This window comes from Drosophila miranda, chromosome 4 (genome assembly GCF_003369915.1).
Source record: "Drosophila miranda strain MSH22 chromosome 4, D.miranda_PacBio2.1, whole genome shotgun sequence".
Lineage (NCBI taxonomy): Eukaryota > Metazoa > Arthropoda > Insecta > Diptera > Drosophilidae > Drosophila > Drosophila miranda.
The window spans coordinates 26,560,092-26,580,750 of record NC_046677.1 but is presented as its reverse complement, the minus strand read 5'-3'; the positions used below and the strand labels follow the sequence as shown (position 1 = coordinate 26,580,750).

Here is a 20,659-nt window from a genome sequence, read left to right as displayed (position 1 = left end):
TGCATCCAATTGGAAACAACACACGTGTTGCCATTTCCACAAGGAGGCTCTGCTGAAAAGTCAGGCGCAGGCTGGCATTTGATCTATATATTTTGATGTATGTCTGTTGGCAAGGTAAAGGTTAAATGTTGACCTCCCCGCTTCAAAGCGGCAAATGGCAGCAGAGCAGAGAGGACAGCTGAGGGTAGAGCCAGCCATTCCCATTGATAACAACATGCTGCTTTTGCATAAATAGCTAAAATTATTGCCATCCACATCCATCACAGAAATGTATTGTAGCAGCAGGCCTTGGATTGCCAGAGGAGATTCTCTCGAGGCAGAGAATAGCATCGAAAGAGGCATCCCAAGAAAGCAGGGGGGGTACCCACAGATGGTGACCCCAATCCCAGATGGCTGAAGGCTTTGGAAGGGCAGAGGAGATGCTCTCCAGGCAGAGGATAGCATCAAAAGAATCATCACAATGGTGACCCCGATACCATGCTAGAGGCACAATGTTTTTGGTGACCCCGATCAATCGCAAACTTTGAAAGAGAGTTGCCTTTTTACTACCGTGTTCTCTTATAAATTGCATCGAAACTCCTACAGTTTTATTTGATTTCCAAATCATTTTCTATAAGTACAGAAATATAAGTGCTACATTCTCTTGACTTTCATGAAATTTCCAGATCCATCACAGAAATCTATTGCAATAGAATGGTAGAGGATGAGTGGTATAGGCATGGTATAGGAGAAGCTCTCGAGCATCAAAAGAATCAGGACAGCACCCATCAATGAAGCACCACAATGCCATGACAGCGCCACAATGTTTTTGGTGACCCCGATCAATCGCAAAACCTTAAAAGAAAGTTGCCTTTTAAAGACTGTTTTTCACCTAAAAATTCCATCGAAACTCCAGCAATTCGATTCGATTACGAAACCATAAATATAAACGCCATATCCTCTTAACTTTCATGGAATCTCCTTGGCTTAGAGTAGCCCATATAACTGCCTCTTAAAGTCAGTAAAATCCAATAAAACTCGTAAAAAAAGATCAAAAACTCGAAACCATTTAAGCCATTCCCCGCACCTACCCCACACCCCCCATGCCATTCCAGCTCCTCCCCTGGGACCTGCCATGGAAAAATTTGTTACGATAGGAAGAACCACAACAAAGAGGCCAAAAAACAGCGAAACCCCCCAACCCACCCACCAAATGGCCGCCCCCGTAGCAGCAAATCAAAATTCAAAATCGATAGACATGAGTTTCATATTAAATTTTCTTTTAACACAATTGAAAAATGCCTCTCCTGTGCGGATGCTTTTTGGCAGCTTTTTGCTTGCTTTTTGCCTGCTTTCTGCTCTATCTGCCCAGTGAAAAGCAAATTTTTTGATTGTTTCGCACACTCCAGCGGGTTCCTGGTCGAAATGTTTGTGGCACTTAAACAACACAAAATTCCAATATCATTCAGCAAACAGCCACAGCAGAGCAGACCTACAAAATGCGGGTGCGGGTGCGGTTGGTGGTGAGGGTTAGGGGGGGGAGGGATGATAGCACTCGAGGCTGTTAAGGTCATCAAAAATGACAAAACTCGGGCGGGGGAGTGGAAGAGCAGATAAGAGCAATGTATCGGACATTGGCCAGAGCCCGAATCCCATCCAACCAACCATCCATCATTCATTCATTCATTCATTGGTTCTTAGGCCTCGATACGTGATGGAACGTTGACATTTTGAAGGTTGATTGATTCCCCCAATAGGATCTCAAACAGAAATTATCTGCTCAAGTGGTTTGGGTGTAAGAAGTGACTTTTGTAATTGGTTACATCGCCTTTACCAGAGAGAAAAACATTATGAATGGGGTTTTTTTTGTTAAGAAAGTTCTTTTAATTTCAATTCAATACAAAATATGTCCAACGAAGAGTCGCACCCACCTATAGGAACAGACAATACTGCTGTAGTAAAAAACGCAACGATTAAGCGGAGTAATACTCACATTCCTCCCAAAAAGTAAGGCTCCTCCGCCGGTCCCAAAAACCCATAATCCCCTAGTGGTATTTGCCATAAAACTAGCGATCGACTTGGTCGACTGCTCCTCTTCCTCGCAACCCATTTCCCATCGGAGTGTTCACAGAGGCACTCGCTCACACAGGACGGTAAGGACATCCTATGCGTTGAACCCATTCACCTTGTTGGAGAACGGGAGCCTGGGCGTGCGATGGGAACGGCTGCGCGGGAGTAGAACCAATGTCGACACTCCTCATCCACCGATTCGAAGGAAATCAATAGCTTCCCATAATTCCAATGGCACAATGGCTTCCTGGGTCTATCGAGGGACTTTGTGATTGGAACCAGGACTAGCGACGTGTTTTGAGACCACTACGACATTCCAAAAGCGAATCACACAAATTTTGGGTATAAAAAAATAAAAAATACATTTACAAAAGTCGGAAATTTTGTTGCCACGAAACACAAACTAAAACTGACTAACGTATAGGGCACTGCCTTTAGAAATCATTCTGAGGGAAACAGTCAAAGCAAAGCCTACTAATACTCAGCCGGAAATCTGCCAATGGAGTACCGTGTGTGGGGCTTCCTTTGGCCCTTGGATAATGATTTCTTTTGCATTCCCTTTAATCCCCATTTCGGGGCCTTTAAAGTGTAAGCCCAAAAATGACAACAACATTAAATACAAGGAGAAAAAGTGAATTTAAATTGAATTATTCATAAAGTTTTTGGGTTGAAAGATGGAGAACGGAGGCGGCGCTGGCCAACTGCTTCCTGTGTGTCATGGCCATGGCTCCAGCTCCTGCTGCTGCTGCTGCTCTCCCTCTCTGTCTTTCTGCGGCCTTCTGCGGTTATTGCGGGCGAAGAACGGCGGCCGGAAGTACACGTTGACAAGTCGCACTTCGTACAGCGGACAACTTCCGGTGGCGGCTTTCGCCATTCGGTGGTTTGCCTCCTCGAAGGCGAAGCGCAGAACTTTATGAACTTCATATGACCGATCCGACGGGTGGTCGTCGGACACCTCTCTCCGCACCTCAGGAGGCAGAGCCCATGCCCCCCTGCATCGTTTTGCCTCTATCCTCATACCCTGCATTCCTGCGTATTTTCTGGGTGGAGTAGGGGGAGGTCGAGGGTCAACCAACGCGCGGCTAACCAAACCCCAAAGGCAGACAAAGGAGCGACGTCCCTAAGATTTCTGTTATTTCTGTTCTCTTTCAGGCTCTTAATATCCTGTAATTTACGAGGGGTTGAGCAGGGGTATATATGTAGGGTACTCGCGGCAAGGGCTTTCAAATCGAGGAAAGGGCTTTCTATCGATTACAGATATCCGTAAAAAGGTGGCTTTTTATCCGCATCGATAGCTCTTAAATTTCGTTGTGATTTTGTACCCAAAAAAAAACCTGAAAAAAAAAAACACGAAAAAATCCTGAAAAAGACTAAAAAAATAGTCTGAAAAAAAACTTGAAAAAAAACCCAAACAAAGCCTGTACAAAATCCAGCCTGAAAAAAATCATGCACCATCTTTCTATCATATTTTCTTTGTCTATGGGGTTTATAAGGACCAAAATCTTAAAGAAAAACCTAATCTATTAATACAGATTTAAAGAGATGTTAATTTTAAATTTTTTTATCAAGAAATGGCCCTTGCAATGGCACTATATCGAGCGATTTATGAAAATTCTCAACGACTAGAAATCGCCGAATAAAACAAGTTCTCTAGCATTCTATGGAGTCATCTATGGACTACCCTAAGGACTATACAACTTGTTTTAAGATTCTCCGAACAGATAAGGAAGTCCTTTCTGCATACATGTGTTGTTGTTGTTTTCCGGGGACCGACTCAGCTGCCCAAGGCATTGAAAAACCAAAGACGAAAGCCTTGTATGCAGAGCTTTCCTAAGTTTCCTCTACAAAAGGTACCTGTTTAGTCGTAATATCCACTTATAACATATCAGAATGTTATGTCCCATGCGTGTGGGTGTGTGTGTGTGTGTCTGTGTGTGTTTGTGCGGTTACATATGCCCGTGTATACATGTGTCTGCGGGCTTAAGCCAACTTTAAATTACGCTTAGCGACTGAAATTAATTTACGCAACGCCACCAGCAGTAGAACAACAATACCCAAGGCCCCCGCCCAGCGGCAAGTGGCAAGAACCACACTCGCACACACTCGCACACACACGCACCAGCGGTGGCTGCTGGTTATGTGCCACATGGCGCGGCACTAAGCCTTTTGTGTGTTTGCGGGCTGGGTGGTTGCTTTGGGGCGCTTAGGGGGCTTGGTCGTGTATGTCCATTGCATTTGGTGGCCAAATCTGTAAAATCTGGACAGATCTCTGTGGGTCGTAGGTCGTAGGTCGCAGGTCATAAAGTCATTTAATGCGTGCCAGCAAATGGGTTTTGCTGTTTTGATTTTTAAACGTTTCTGATTGATTTATAGTTGAACGGTGAACGATGAACGGCTATTGGGGCTGTGCAACTAGGTTGGAGGGTGGTTGAAGGAAAGTTTTGGGCCGCTCTTCGAGGGATTGAAATGAGAGCTGCCTGAATGCTAGCCAGTCCTAAAATATCTTTGATATCATTGGGAATGGGGGGAACTATCTTTTATCTAGCCTTTGAGCAGCGATTCTAAGGATACGGAACCCCTTTGGGAGATCTTTTCGTGTGTAAATCGTGTAAATCTTTTATCCATTTTCCATTACTTTAAACCAATTTAAACATTAGAAATACTTATGTTGCCTTTCTTCAAATTTCCCCAAGACTTTCCATAGAGCCCCGCCATACCACTGGCTGGTCTTTTCCCAAATGTTTCCTCCCGCACATTACGCATACGCCCCGCAGTGCATTTGTGTTTTGTGGCTGGGGATTTTTCGTGGAAGCATGGCATGAAAATGTCGCGCGCGCACTTCTCGTGGGTGGGGGAGAAGGGGCGGGCAAAGTTGATGTTGCTAAATTTGTTGTTTATTATTTGGCTGGATGTTATTGTTGGCTGTCGAGACTGTCGCCAAAGGCGGTGGCAGTGGCAGTAGCATCCTTTGGGTTCCCACATCCTTCCGGATGTTCCCTCCACTCTCTCCTCCTCCTCTCGTTTTTGGGGAATGTTTCATCGTAAGTGATTTGGAAACACCTGCTTTACATGTTGCAAGGTAGACGAAAGACACTTCTCCGCTTTCTTCCTTTCTTCCTTCTTCCCTCTTCCTTTTGTGTCGACATTTATTAAGCTCGTTGTTGCTCTTGTTGTCGCTGTTGTTGCTGCTGATGTTTGCTTTTCTGTGTGTTTTGTGGCTGCCGTAATACAGTTTAGATGGTGAGCGACAACTCCCCGAAGGGAAGCCATTAACAGCCTTTTTGGTGGGCACCAAGAAAAAAGAAAAAAGAAAAGGAAGCCACTGTGCCACCGAAGACATGTCTTGTCTGCATCTTCCTCCATAAACTTGGTCGTCCTTCCGTCCAACGTCCTTGCCGCCCTGGCAACTAACATAAATTTTATGTAATAATTTTTCTAATTAGAAAATGAATATGCGGCGTCGCACTTTCAGGCTCAATTTTTGTTTAAAAATACCCTTTCTGGAGGGTATTGTGATTTTTTTGTGAGATGTTTGCAAATAAAAAAAACACACGAATCTTTAAAATTTTAAAAGTACGAATTTTTGCAGCATTCAATTGAAATAAAATATAAAAAAATGGATAGGACAAAATAAAAAAAAAAGAATTAATAAACAAAAATACGTAAAATATATAAACTAATTAATTTAAAAAAAAAACACAACAGAATTTTAAATAAAAAGAAAAAAATAAATTAAATGTAAAAACAAAAAACAATATAAATAAAAATACTTTAAATTTACAAATAAATTAATTTAAAAAAACATAAAATATTTAATAAAAATATAAATAAAAACATACAAATTTAAATAACAATTAAATAAAGAAACAAATTAAAATAAAATTGTTAATAATATAAAGGATCAAATTATGCCAAGAATATATATAAATATATTAATTTTTTTAATGTCTTTTATAGGCTCCTAGAGCTAGCAGGAATTAAAAAGCAATACAATAAAACAGTTAAAGGAATTTTGCAGGCAGTACGGACAGAACCGACTCATAATACCCTCTCAAAAAAACTATATTTTCCACAAAAATATCAAACAATATTACATATACTAAAAACTCGTATAATCACATACCAAGCCATCAAAGAGATACCGTCCATACAAAATTTCATTCATTCAACGACTCTCTTTCTATAGAAATATTATCATAATCTCTGTGTATTCTAGGCTCTAAAATATTTCAATCTTTTCAAGTGCATCTGAAGCTTCGTTGCGCTCAAAATCTAGAATTTTCTTCTTGTTAAATATATTTTTAAATGCCGCAAAATGGCGTTCGTGCCTCAACTTTGTTGCTGGTTGCTGCTACGCTGTCGCCGCCGCTTCTTTTTGCTGTTTGTCATTCGCCGTTAAAATCAATTTACGACAAAATAAACACACGCACTGTCCTGAAATGCCGGGAAGGGACTGTCCCCCACCGACTGCCTATCCCTCCCTCTCGCTCTCCCTCTGTCACTTCAGGACCTGCTCCCGGTTCTATCATACAGCTGTGCTGTTCTTCTGTTTGCATTGCTGCTGCCGTTGTTTGTTTGTTTCCTGCTTGGCGCTGCTGTCACAAGCACCAGGAGCAGCACCAGTGCCCCCCAGAAAAACCGCGTAGCTCTCTCTCTCGGAATGGATGAGGAATCACTACCCAAAAGTCTGGCGATGTCACCTTTAATGTAGAAATATTTTTTCCCCACTTCCTCGCTCGCTGCTGTCGCTGTTTGTTGTTTGACAGACAATGAAGATTGTTTCGGAGGGGGAGGCGGGGCAAAAAGCTTATCGAAAATTGGCTTAAGGATGTGCGTGTGTTTGGGGCCTACAAAAATTTAATGGGCCGCTGACCTAACGCTCCCCGGTTATCCCCGGTTCCGGGATTTTTTAATGTCCAGGCAAGAAAAACTTTAAGTCCTGCGGAAAGGCATAGTTTATGGCCAAAGTTTATGAGGGGTGAAGCTCATTAAGTGCGAGAATATCACAGAGTAACATCTCCATAGAGCTGGCAGGAAGGATAACAGAGTGGCAGGGGAGTGTCCTGTGTGTGTGTGTCCCTCATTAAAAAGCTGCAGGGATTTAGGATTTTAGCAAAGGCAGGGAGATAGATGCCTGGTTACAAATTACACAGATTGAAACGTCCATTAAATTTTAAAGGAAAAATTCCATGAAATGTTGAGGAAATTTAAGGATATTTATTTTAACGATTTATCTAAGGATTTAAGGAGGGAAAGATATAGTTTTTTGGGAATTACTAAAGCACATAAAAATCACGAATTAGGGATCTAGAAATGGAATTCTTAAGTGCATTTTTTTTTTTATTCAAATTTAAACCGAAATTCCACTAAATATTAAAAAACATAATGATATTTATTTTAAAAATTAATTTTTTATTTTAATTAATAGAGCAAAAAGAAAATCACGAATTTAGGAAATAAAAATTTAATTCTTAAATGCAGAGATTTGTGTCCAAATTTTAGCTGAAGTTCCAATAAATATTAAGGAAATAAGGATTTAAGGTAGAAAAGAAATAATTTATTGAGAATTATTAAAATATATAAAAATTCAGAATTAAGGGTCTAAAAATTTAGTTCCTAAATACAGCCATTTTGTATGTAACTTTAAACTGAAATTCCATTAAATATTAAAGAAATTTAGGGATATTTATTTTTAAAATTTATTTGGGGTCAGAAAAGATATTGCTTTTTAGGAATTTATGAAGCACATTCACAAATTAAGGATTTGGAAATTTAATTCTCAAACTCAGAGATTTTGTATGCAAATTTAAACTGAAATCCACTTTGATTAAGAAATCCCCCAATAATAAAAGCAAACTTCATCTGACACCAAATTAACAAGGAACCCCCGCACCCGTCCGCCAGTTGCCCGAAGAATAAAAATTATAATTTGATGGAAAACAGACCAGAGCCTGAGCTTGGGGTTCGTGAACCCGCCACAGAATCTGCCACCGAATACCGCAGACTCGTCTCATCCTTTTTTCTGGCTTTTTTGTGCCCCAGACAGCTTAAGTCGTAACGTAATTTTCGAGGGAATATTTGAGCTTTTTGCGCTGCCGCAGCAATTAAAAATTCAACGCGAAAAATCAACAAGGGGGAAAAATCTGTTAACATTTATCCGAAGACAGGTAGCCGATAGCCGATTGCCGGTAACCTGTTACCAATCAGTGGATTTTCAACCCGGGGATCAAATGGGGCTGCTGCTCGCAGGACCTTCCTCGAGGGCGCTTTCGGCTGCTGTCCTCTGGGGCTCTGAGTTGATGAGCATGCCGTGCCGCAGGTGTGCAAAAATGTTGAGAAGTACTCCCCGTATGGGTTGGGGGGACGGGCGGTGTATCTGTCGGAACTCCTCATCAACAAAATAACAATGAATGCGGTGTTGGGGTCGGCTTAGCCTTGAGGGTTCTCTGGCGGCAGCAGCTGTTGCCCCTGGCAACCCATGGGCAGACATTATTGCTCCCGCGAGGCCCCCGAAACAGAAAGAAATACATAGTTTCCCCCCACCGAAAATCCCACACCAAAACATATTCTATGGGCCTGCTTGTGCCAAGGGTTAAGGGGATGACAACGCTTGTCGATGATGGCTATAATGGGGCATGGGGCACGGGGCACGGGGCATGGGTATGACGATGATGATGATGATTATAAGGAACGGCCTCCAAGGAGGCCTTGCAGCAGTTGGTGGCTCCTTGCCCATTGCCTTAATTACGTGGAGATAAGAAACGCAAATATAAATATAGCAACGCCTCAGAGTTTCGTTTTGTTTCGTTTTGGGCGTGGGGTACAGTGAGGATTCGTGGTGAAAAATACTGTAAGAAAACCGAAAAATAAAATTTTGCGACAGTGATAGAAATTTTTTTGGGACGGAGTAGATCCCATCCTCAAACTTAGAATTTCTAATACTCTCGTAGCTCCAAAATATTTTTAAAAATTTCTTATGCAAAGAATAATCATTTTTACTTGGAATTCACAGGTTATAAGGCCAGTATTGTATGGGCTTTTGTAGGTTTTTCTTTTTTATTCGTATCAAAAGTGCAGATTTTTTGAAACATTTTTTATATTTCTTAAAAATGTATTTTTGTTTGGTATGACCATATTTTTATACTTTATTTCTTTAGTGGCATTAATTCTTTACAAAATAAGCTACAGATCATTAAAATTTTTCAATTATTTTAGGAAATATATACTATTTTTCAGAAATTCCATACTTTATGGAAGTTTGCACTTTTTATCCAAATATTTCTAGGAATGCAATACTTTCTGGGGCAGAGACACGATAAAATGTTCTGGAATTCTTTACACTTCTGTTTTCTCTTAGTTTTTGACTAAAAAAAAAAAATTTTTTGGACAAAATCAATATTCTATGGAGGGCTTTTATTCCTTTCAAGGTTCTCGATCTTTCTGGAGGGACTTTACACCAAAGAGGGATAGAGAGAGAGATAGAGAGAGAGAGAGAGAGAGAGAGAAAGAGAGAAAGAGAGAGAGAGATCTTTGCCAAAGATACTATGTTGTATTTTACTGGCACCAAAAGAGTCTTCCCTTTTTCCTTCGACTGAAATTCTCTTGTTCCTAATGAGCGTCTTCTAGAGACATTCACACAGCTGTCCCTGAAAGCCAAGCTTCACTGTAATCACCACTGAACAAGAGAGAGACACAAACAGAGAGTAGGCCATTGAAAGAGAGAGAGGGAGAGAGAGCGAGAGTAAGCCACTGAAGAGGGGCAGAGTGCAGAGCATTGGGCGTTTGTTCTTTTGGGAGGTGGGTGGGGCGGATGATGGGTGGGACACAGCTCAAAGTGGAAGTTGGAGCGCAACAGCTGCGCTCACTAAACGCTCCGGCATAAACATAAAAAGTCTATGAAACTGTCATAAAGCAGGCAATAGAACTCAACGACCAACGAGGGGGATCTCCTTCTCCCGGAGTCCCTCCCGCCACGCCCCCAACGGGTGGCCTTGTCAGTGGCCTAAAACTCATTTGTAGGGCGTTCCGTCGTTGCCTCGGTAAAAAAAAAGCACAGAGCGGAAACTGAGAGGGAAAATCGGCAGCAAAAGAAATTAGACATTCGGCTACTGGCAGCAGCAGAGTTTTTGGTTTTTGGGCCATTAGCTTGGGGGCCGACCGACCGACCGAAAGTCGAAACTGAAAGTGGGCTTTAAAATTCCCAGAAAGAAGGTAGAGGCACTCCAGTGTGTACCAAAAAATGTGTATTTTTCTGGTCGACAAAAGTCAAAAATTATCTAACAACATCGAGGGAGTCCTAGCGGGGGCTAAGGACTTGGAACGAAGGAGCTTAGCCATTTCATTTTTAGCCCTCTGTTGTGTGTGTGTGTGTGTTACGAAAAGATTATGCGCTTATAATGGGTCCGGTCCGCAAGTTTTTGGACCAAAAGCAAATCTCTACAAAATTGGCTTTTGAGCGCACATAAAACGTGTAAAGCGAAGAGGCGGCTGCTCCTGCTGCAGGACCCCCCAAAGAGAGTGAGCATTACACTGTCAAGGGGGATTGGGGGAGATAGGATATGAGGTCTAGGCCAAACAAAACCCCCCACACACACACACAGCCGACTCCTCTTTTGGCAACTGTAAACAAAAGGCCCATAAATTAAACCAAAAACGAAGCGAAATATACTCCATATTCTGTGGGGGGATGCCCCACATGTGTGGTGATCGGAGGAGGGGTGGGTGTAGGGATTGCTCGGCTCTCGCTTGCGTCGTAAAACGCAACATAATGAAACATTATAGAAATCATAAAAATCAACATCATATTTATGCATAAAAACAACAAAACATCTGACGACAGGCAGACAAAAGCCAAAAATTGCTGCAGCAAAAAGCAAAATATGCAAAATAAAAAACAGTAGAAAAAGAAAGAAAGAGACAGCAGGAAGCATAAAACAAGAGAGAACATTGTTGAGCATGGTTGAACATGCTTGAAGAGAACTCCTTTCGGCGTGCAACGACGAGCGAATGCTCTCTCGGGGGAAGGGCGATTGAATGATTGAGAGATAGACACCGTTTTAGGTTGATAAAGCTCTCCCTCTCAGCGCATCACGCGAGAGAATGACCACGACCACGAGAGAGCAGTGCTTCGTAAACAGAACGAGCGAGAGCAATGCTTCGTAGAGAGAACGAGAGTGCAATGCTTCGCCATCTGCCTGCCGACAGATCAGCCGAGTGCAGAAACCAAAGCTAGATGCAAAAACAACTTCTGCAATCTCCGTCTCTCTCTTCGCCTCTTCGGCTTGGACGAAAGCAACAACACTTTCGCTTCCACTTTTGTAGAGGGCTTGCCAGGCACTCAATTCTGCCTTTCTGCCTCTGTATTAGTAGGCTTTGCTTTGACTGTTTCCCTCAGAATGATTTCTAAAGGCAGGGCCCTTTCCGTTATTCAGTTTTAGTTTGTGTTTCGTGGCGATTCGAGTGAAAGTAACAAAATTTCCGACTTTTGTAAATGTATTTTTTATTTTTTTTTTCCTAAAATTTGTGTAATTTGCTTTTGGAATGTCGTAGTGGTCTCAAAACACGTCGCTAGTCCTGGTTTGTGTTGGCAACGGATCACAAAGTCCCTCGATTGACCCAGGGAGCCATTGGCGGAATAATGTGCCATTGGAATTATGGGAAGCTATTGATTTCCATCGAATGGGTGGATGAGAAGTGTCGACATTGGTTCTACTCCCGCGCAGCCGTTCCAATCGCACGCCATGATCACTGCTCTCCAACAAGGAGAATGCGTTCAACGCAAAGGATGTCCTTACCGTCCTGTGTGAGCGAGTGCCTCTGTGCACACTCCGATGGGAAATGGTTTGTGAGGAAGAGGAGCAGTCGACCAAGTCGATCGCTAGTTTTATGGCAAATACCACTAGGGGATTATGGGTTAATAACACCGGCGGAGGAGCCTTACTTTTTGGGAGACATGTGAGTATTACTTGAGTAGTACTTGTTCCTTGTTCGAAATCTCAGCTCCACTTCGCCGCAAACAAACCTCTCCCCATTCACCATATACCCCGGTTGAAAAAAGTGCCCCAAAAATTATGACAAGTAATGCAAAGTGTCCCCCCACAACACATACTCGTGCACGCACAAAAGATCTCTGTGTCTGTGTCTGTGTGTGTGTGTTTTTGGAGCATGTTACCCACACTCCACTCTCATGGCCATGCATGTGTATGGTCGTAAATAAGCTGCGCGGTAGAATATTAACAGGAGTTCAAGGATAGCAGAAGCCCCCACCCCCAAGGGGGGGGGAGGATGGCAAAGAGTGGAAGACCAACGCGAGAGACCCATAAATTATGTAGGTTCTCACTTTCGTTCTGGCTGCAATTTCCTTCTAGGCCTTGTCCATGCCACAAATTATAACAAAAGGAAGGAAGAAGGCTTTCCCCCGCCCCTGGGGGGCGCCAAAAGTACTTTCCCTTTGTTTGTGGATGGGTTTCCATTGCTGACCAGACGCCGACTGTGTGTCGTATTAACATATTTATTTTTCACAGTCATTTTGACACAGCAGAAAAGCTAGAGCCAGTGCCAAGGATTGTGGCACTGTGGGTGGGGCATGCCACTGCTGCAACGTCTGCTGTTTTTTATTGGGACATTTCTTGGGTACACGATTTTTGTGGGGTGGCCTTAGGATCACGCCAAAAGAGAACGCTCAAAAGTCAGTTTGGAGCCATGGGGCAGCCAAACAGTGGGATTCGAGATTACTATTGAAACTATCGTTCGAATACCCTTTTCGGAGCTGATTTCTAGAGCTTATATCGGAGATCTCCCCCACTCTGCCCAAAATCCCAACAATAAACCAAAAGAGATTTAACACTTCAACATTTCAGTGCCCTGTGAGCCACGAACATGCATATATCATTCCACATAGACTTGGATACCTTTTGGCTCCACAAAAAAAAACATATTTCAAAAAAAATGGCAAGCCGCAAGCACAGTTGCAGCTGCTGCTGCACCGAAAAAAAAGGGGAAAACCACCCAAAAATTGCGCTTATCCTGGAGCCAGCCCCCACTCCCCTCTCCCCACTCCCCACTCTGCAGCTGTCAGTGGTTTGACTTTTGCTTAACGCTGCTGCCCCCTGCAGCGGCGCCTCCCTCCCCCCAAGTTATGATTTATGCACATTGCTCTCTGTGAAATCTATTGAGAAATCAGTGACAGTCGAGAGAGAGAGAGCCTTCATTCTGCAGGAAGCTGGACAGCAGCAGATGGCAGCTGCTTGTGGGATTCTCTCGTGGACATACGATGATGCATGGGCCAGCCATTTCTTTCGTTCTTTTCTCCCCCTCTTGGCCACTGCTTTAATATTGTCAATATGAAGAGTCATTGCGGCTTTTAAGCATGTCCCTCTCTTCTTCCTCTTTTTGCCATGAATAAACATGGCTTCCACTTCCAGCTCCCAGCTTCAGCCTCCCCCCAAAATAAAGAACGAGGAAAAACGCAAACAAACAAAGAAAATAAACCAAAGAATTTTCCAGTAGAAGAACAAAACAAATGCAATCTCACTTAGGCACTCAACAGGCTTATGGGCCCCCTCCCTCTGCCGCCCCGCCACACAATTGCAATGGGAATTCCACCCACCCCAGCGCCCCCCCCCCTCTTTGGCATCCATTTGTCATGTAATTGACTTTGATTCGGGATGCCTGGTGCGCCTGAATACGGGAGCAAAATTCTGCAAAATTTTCTCAGGATTAATTCCGGTTCGCCAGAGAGGGACAAAAACTGACGGAAGAGACGGAAGACAGAGGAGTTTAGGAGCAGCTCATCCAATTGTGGCCATAAGGAAATGGACATTTGGTTTGAGGCGTGGTAATATTTATATGGGATTATGTTCTATTTCGGGACTCGGACTAGGGAAGTGTTTTTAAAATTATTTTAAAGGACTTTTATTCAATTGAATTTAAGAATCTTCACGAATTTCCATTAGTGGCTCATAAATTACTAATATTTCTTAGCCATATGCTCGATCAAAGGAATTATGTTTGATATTATAGAAATTATTAAATAAAAAATTAGTTAACGATTTTTATTATTACCATTTTTGCACTGAAATCAAAAATAAGTAGTTTTTTAATGTGTAGAAGAACAAATTTTTTTTTTTTTATTATATATTTTAATTTTTACAAAACCCATTTAATTTTTTAGAAGCTCTTTTAATAAAATTGAAATTAAAAACGATTTTTTAAGAGATCTTTTCTGAAATTTTCAAAATATATTTAAATTCAATTTTTTTCTTATTTTTTTTATAATTTAATATAAAATATATAGTATATTCAATATATAATATATTTAATATTAATATATTTGTTTTTGTATTATTTAAAATAATTATAAATGAATATAACTAAAGTATACAAATTGAAAGAAGGAATTTAAAAAAAAATGTATTTTACATTAAAATGAAATTTAAAAAAATTGCTAATTTAAGTTTTTTCTGCTACCTTATGAACCCTTTAAGGTGCATGGTAATGCAGTGGAACTGCTATCTGAGATGGAGGATACCTTAGATACTTTTTCGTTACCTGTCATACCCGTAATATTGCAAATATTTCACCAAAAGTCTTTTAAAAAGACGTAGTCCCCCGCTCTCAAGGGAAATGCTTTAAATATTAAACGCTTCGAAATCCCTGTGGCCCTGTCTTTGAAATGCATATTCAAATATTCATTTCGATTCATGCAAATTGGTTTTCCTTCAGTCATAAATAGTCGTGGGGCACAGTTTTGGGAGCGGACTAAGGAAAGGAATATTGGAATATTGGGGTCACAATTTCGGGGCGCTGGAAGGCGAAACTTTCAAGAGGTACAAGGCCCCCTGATTGCAGGCCCCTAATCAATTCTGCAAACATGACACCCAACAAAAAAGGTGGAAACCTTTAAGAAATTGCCTGAAATATGGGTGGCGGGGGAGGCGGTGCCATTATCAGCCATAACTTTGACCTTCGAGAGGGTAGGGGCGGTGCTTTTGGGGGACCCTTCACGTTTCCCTTATCAACACCTGGTGACAGTGACACTAAAACCTTTGCCAAGGATCCAAGGATAATGTACATGTGTGCATGGGTGTGTGTGCGTGTACCGTTAGGTTAGTGCTGCTACCGTTTTCTACCGGCTGTCGCTGTCTCCCTTTGGATGACTGCCTTGACCTGTCATATCGCTGTCATTTGCACACATTTACCGTTAACGTTAAAGAGCGAACACACAAAGGGAGCGAGCGAGAGAAGGAGACGGAGAGACTGTGTGGCAACTGTAGCCAAGGCGACAACAAACATCACATAAGGTAAATAGTTTAGCTGGCAAGGCCACACTGGCGCACACTCCACTCCTTCGTGCTCCTCGTGCACCTCCTCTGTAGTGTGTGTGCCGCTGCTGCCTGTCAGAGCATTGCATTGAATTTGAAAAGCACAAAGACGAAAGCCCTGGGTCCTCCTGGCGCTGCTGCTGCTGCTGCTGCTGCAGGATGAGTTCCCAATCCGTGCTCTGTCGCTTGGACAGCAGATAAAGTCAACACACACATCCATCCATAGACACACTCTCTCTCCCCATCCCCAAAAAGAGTGTAGAGTGTGGTGGAGGCGGACAGCATCAAATTGCCAATAAGAGTTGTGCGGAGCGGTATAGGTAGGTGGACATGACAGCCCTGGCTCGTTAAAGCCGCGGCCATCAGGAGCTGCCGAAGGGATAGCGGACGCCAAGCCATTTATAGAAATTTTGCACAAGAGCAGTGCAAACACTGGACAGGACATAAAGCAGTCAGCAGTCGGTCATAACAGCAGAATCAGTAGAAGACATAAGTAGATACATGTGTATATACTGGTAGTTTTTCTAGTATCAGTTTCCTAATATGTTTTAGTATTTTTCTAATTATTTTGTCTACTTTACAGTATTTTGTGGTATTTTTTTTATACTTTTTCTAATATCAGTCTAGTACTATCCTAAGATGTTTTAAGAACTATTTTAGTATTTTCTGGTATTTTTGAAGTATCTTTTTGGTTTATCTTCTGCTATTTTTCTAATGTTTTAATAATTTGTCTGTAGTATTTGTACGGTATATTTCCCGACTTTTTCTGGTATTTTAAAGTATTTTTCTTGATTAGTCAGTTATTTTTATACTTGTTTTTTGCTAATTTGTACAGTATTTTTTGATATATTTTTTTTAATTTTTTGTTGATTTTTTATTTTTTTGTATTCTGTGGAATTTTTTTGGTATTTATTTTATTTATTTCTAGTATTAGCCTGATACTTTCTGATCTTATTTAATATTTTTCTATTGTGGTATTATTCTAGTATTTGCTTCATATTATACTAGTATTTTTCCAGTTTTCTTCCAGTAATTTTCTGATATTTTTATTGATTTTATTGATTGGGTATTTCTCTTAAATACGACATCTCCAAGTACTATTGTAGGTAGCATATCCATGCAGAGCTAGACCTAGATCTATCATCCAAAGTACAAACGGATGGATCTACACGAACACAGCATACCCTTGTGCCGCACAAAATACCGTATACAAAACAGGCACAAAGCGGGTAGTGGATGTAAGTCCAATGAGCTTGCACCATTCAGCATTCCCATACGCATCTCCTCTCTCCACCGGTGTTCATGCACCAGTAGCAGCAGTTACATTTAGCATGAATGTCGCCCTTGCATAACAAATGTTAGCAACATGTTTCAATAATGAGGCGGCAGGCCATCCCACTGTGCTCTAATCCCCTCTAGCTGCCACTGATGAGCTGTTTCTGCTGCTGTCGTTGCATGATGCCTGATGCCTGATGCGGCTTGCCTCCGGGCTGCACGATTGAGACATGCTCTCGTGCGTTGCATGCAACCAAGGGGTCCAACAGTGGCGCCTGGACAGACCCTGGGGGCTGGACAACCCTTTTGGAATTGGTTGGACAGCGTTTGAGTTTTGGAGTTGAACCGGCACCAAATTAATCGTTTCCACTGTGCGGTTACCAGCAGCAGCACGCCCCCCCATATCCACTCCTCCATCTCTGGACCATGCCACACAGAGAGCAGAGCAGAGCAGAGCAGAGCGGTGCGGTGCGGTGCGTCGAGTGTATGCGCCGCCTCATTTGTTATGGCCATTTGCATAAATAAGTCACTGGCACTGCCATTCGGGAACTGCCACGAAGGGGGGCATTCGGGGGAGTCACTCAGTTGACGGAGATTGTGTGAATAACTTGATGAACGCCACACCCCCACCCCACCTAGGGTGGCACGCGTGTTACGAAAGCAGATTTGGGGGCAGTGCAAATAGACTTCACTGTTGTTTGCTGTTTTTCAAAATATTTACAATTCTCAGTTTTTTATAGTGCTTCAAAAGAGTTCCTTCCAAAACTTCTCTTGATCCCACTTTCCATCTTAAAACTTCTGCGGGAAATAAACCTCTATTGATCTTAAGATACTTTTTATCCTATATTTTGTCACTTCCTTTCACAAGAATTCACTTAAATGTACATACGTATAAGTATTAATGCCATGAACATACGGTTTCTTGCCTTTTCTGCTATTTTTTTTTATAGTATTTTACTGGTATAGTTCTGGTATTATTTCCAGAATTTGGGCAACATTTTTTTGAATTTTTTCTGTCGTTGGTTTGGTATGGTCTGGTATCACGAAGAAGGTCTACACGAAGATTTATTGGTGATAATTTATTCTTTGGTATTTTGCTAGTAACTTCCGATATTTTTCTAGTATTTTTATTAAATTGTTTCTATTTTTCTTTTCAAGATTTACCAATTTTTCTTCTATTAATTTTTTTGGTATTGAAAAAAAAATTTTTCTAGTTTTTGATCTAATATTTTTCTAGTATTTTTCTGGCATTATTCCCCAAATTTCAGTAAATTTAATCTAGTATATTTGGTATTTAACCTAGTATTTTTGGTATTTCTAGTCATTTTTTTGTATTTTCTAGTATTTTTGGTATTTTCTAGTATCCTTTGGTATTTTCTAGTATTTTCGTCCTAGACTTCTAGGAATGTACCTATAGGATGCACACTCGCAGAATACTTTTAAATCTTAGCTCTCTAAGTAGAAACCGCTGTGAAAATCCCACCATACATAGTATATCCATGCAGAACTTTCCATTTCTCTGAACTTATTTTAATTGCCTCCAGTGCACATGTTTTAAGTATCTTTACTCTCCCGCTTAGAGCTATTATACTTCGCTGGAGAACGTAGGAACTTCGTAAATCTTTAAAACACTTAACTGCACTGCATTTTTCTTGAGTATCTTTCGAGCTTTGCCTTACAGCTTAGTCCTGTTCTTAGTGCAGTTCTAATCCGAGTTGCAGCTCTAATCCGAGTTGTAGCTCTCATTAAAGATTCTTTTTAACTAATAATACCTGGTAGTCGCTCCCCTCCCCCCAACAGCGCTCTGTGCAGCCCTGTAAATACTGCCCTTCATTGTCTGCCCGGGAGAAAGTAAAAGTTTAAACAGAAACAAAGGGTGCAAAACAGTGAGCAATACGCACACAATATTTAATGGTCCGAACAGTAGCGAACGTCCTTGCCAGACCCCCCTACATATATCCTTTTCTTCCCCTTCGGAATGGCACCCCTGCCGACGCGCACACATTCGACACCCTTGCTCTTTCACTTTCCCTCTCTTTGGGAGCTTCAGGGATGCGTGACAATATGCCGTTTAATTATACGTCAGGACCTTTCCCTCGTCCTTCCTTCATTCATTCTTCCTGTTGCTGTTGTTCTTGTGATATCGCACACACATTTTAAAAGTCAATTATCCGCACATAACGCACATCGTTTCAGGAGGGGTCTCGCTCGTGCAGTCCTTGCCACGCGTCAAATTTGGCGCGTTTACATTTTCCTTTTTTTTTCTTGGATTTTTTTTTTTTTTTTTTTTTTTTGTCGTTCAGCTTCCCTCATTTTCTTTGCAAGTTTCTTCAGCGCCAAAGAGAAAGAAAGAAGGCGAAGAAAAGTTTATTACTTTCATGAGACGATGACGACGACGACGACGAAGACGACTCCTTGGCATGCGAATCGATGGCAGGAGAGAGGGATGTCTCGGTAAATTGAATTACATGAGACATGAGACGCGGGTAACCAACGACGAGAGCCATAAGACTTCGATACTAAACCGATAATAGCATAATCAGCCACCACCACGGCGGTGTCTTTCCCCGGAATCAGGCCCCCGCCATCATACTTCTTCCAACTATAGAGCTTTCTTGGAGGAAAAGTGAGCTTTAGTTACCGTTAACAAGCCAAGTGGCCTGCTCGATTGCCTCGGGTTTTCCTCCTCCCCCACCCATTGATAGTGGCAGCATCCAGGGAAGTTTCCAAGTTCAGACGACTCCTGGTCGTCATCGGTGGCCATCTGCTACACTGCTCTGCAAGGTTGGGGTATGAAATTTATGGAAAAAGTTCAAATTCTATTTAAAGTATGGAAAAACTAGGAAAATCAATCAACAAAATGGTTTCTTATTATCTACTTTCCTTGAACATGTAGGTCAGTGTAATTGTTCAATACATTCTGTGAAGGACTCTCTCAAGCCCCACACACACACACACACACTGGGCGCTTGTTGCAACTCATTGAAGCAGGAGGCATTCTCATGTAATTGGCTACAATTTGCATAACAATTCTGCGACTGTTTTGCATAAGTCCTGCGACTACGACGACGATGCAACATAATAACCCAAAAAGAGGAAGAACAAGAGCCAGAAGATGGGGCAGTATATGAGGCATAAAATGTAGGTGGAGCACTGTGGCAGCATCAGGCAGCGGCAGCGGCAGCGACAGCGACAGCGCCACTTATATACACATTAGAAATTCCCTCTTTTCGACTGAGGGACGACTGAGGCCCATGGCAGAGGCAATTATGTGCTTCGCTTGAGCTGCACTCCACTCTCAAAACACACACACCCACACCCACACATTCCTTGCGACTCCATCCCCCCGGTACTCAACTTCCTCCCCCCCCCCCCCCCCCCCCAAACTCTTAAGGATCTCCCCCCCCACTCACTCCACACTCTTAGGGATCCTTTCAAGACAGCAGCCGCCTCGTAAAAGTCGCTGCCGGAAATGCAATGGCAAAAGCAGTGGCAGTGGCCCGAGCAAAAAAAAAAAAAAATACCAGTAGAAGTGACCATTACGACTGTCTGGATACCCTTTGCTGGGAAATTCTTCTTAGAAACTCTTTGAAAAATAACGTAGAATGGAGTTCGAAGGCTGTAAAAGAAATCTTTGGTCTATCTAGAGGCACTCTATTTATTTATTTTTATTTTTCCTGTATTTTATTTCATTTTCCGTCGGCTGTTTTAGGTTAGGTTGGTATATCCTTGGATTCTTTCTAGTATTGCTCCATCGCTTTTTCTAGCATTTCATGGCATCTTCTTGCTGGTACTTTTTTTTATTTTTCTGGTATTTTTTGTATACTTTTTTCTCGATATTTTCATGGTATTTCATATATGCGTTTGCTCACTTTAGTATTCCTCTTAGAATTTTTGTATTTTATAGTATTTTCTGGCAGTTGTATAGTATTTCTGGTATTTCCCCAGTATTTTTCTGGTATTGCCTTCTTTTTCTACTATCTATTGGTATTTTCTGGTATTTTTCTAGTATT

The 20,659-nt window shown here is 41.8% G+C and overlaps 1 protein-coding gene and 1 long non-coding RNA gene across 9 annotated transcripts in view; one reads left to right on the top strand and one right to left on the bottom strand.

Moving 5' to 3' along the window:
* Nucleotides 1-20,659, top strand: part of LOC108162660 — a 129,312-nt gene that overhangs the window by 71,524 nt on the left and 37,129 nt on the right. For 2 of the 8 annotated variants that reach the window (XR_004473154.1, XM_033394082.1), the window contains exons 1-2: nucleotides 11,452-12,003; nucleotides 18,972-19,100. The exons of 3 other annotated variants lie outside the window; for them this stretch is intronic. Coding sequence is in view for 4 of the 5 variants with exons in the window: in XM_033394082.1 (XP_033249973.1) it covers nucleotides 11,687-12,003; nucleotides 18,972-19,100 (446 nt within the window). In the remaining variant the exon portion in view is untranslated. Of the gene's footprint in view, nucleotides 1-11,449; nucleotides 12,004-18,971; nucleotides 19,101-20,659 lie in introns of those variants that run through there. 3 more of the 8 variants (XM_033394079.1, XM_033394078.1, XM_017297498.2) reach the window with 3 other exon arrangements.
* On the bottom strand, nucleotides 1,840-2,468 carry LOC117189095. The gene is made up of 2 exons (XR_004473156.1): nucleotides 1,973-2,468; nucleotides 1,840-1,910 (listed from the first exon to the last, which is right to left on the bottom strand). It is a non-coding gene; the product is annotated as an uncharacterized LOC117189095 (long non-coding RNA).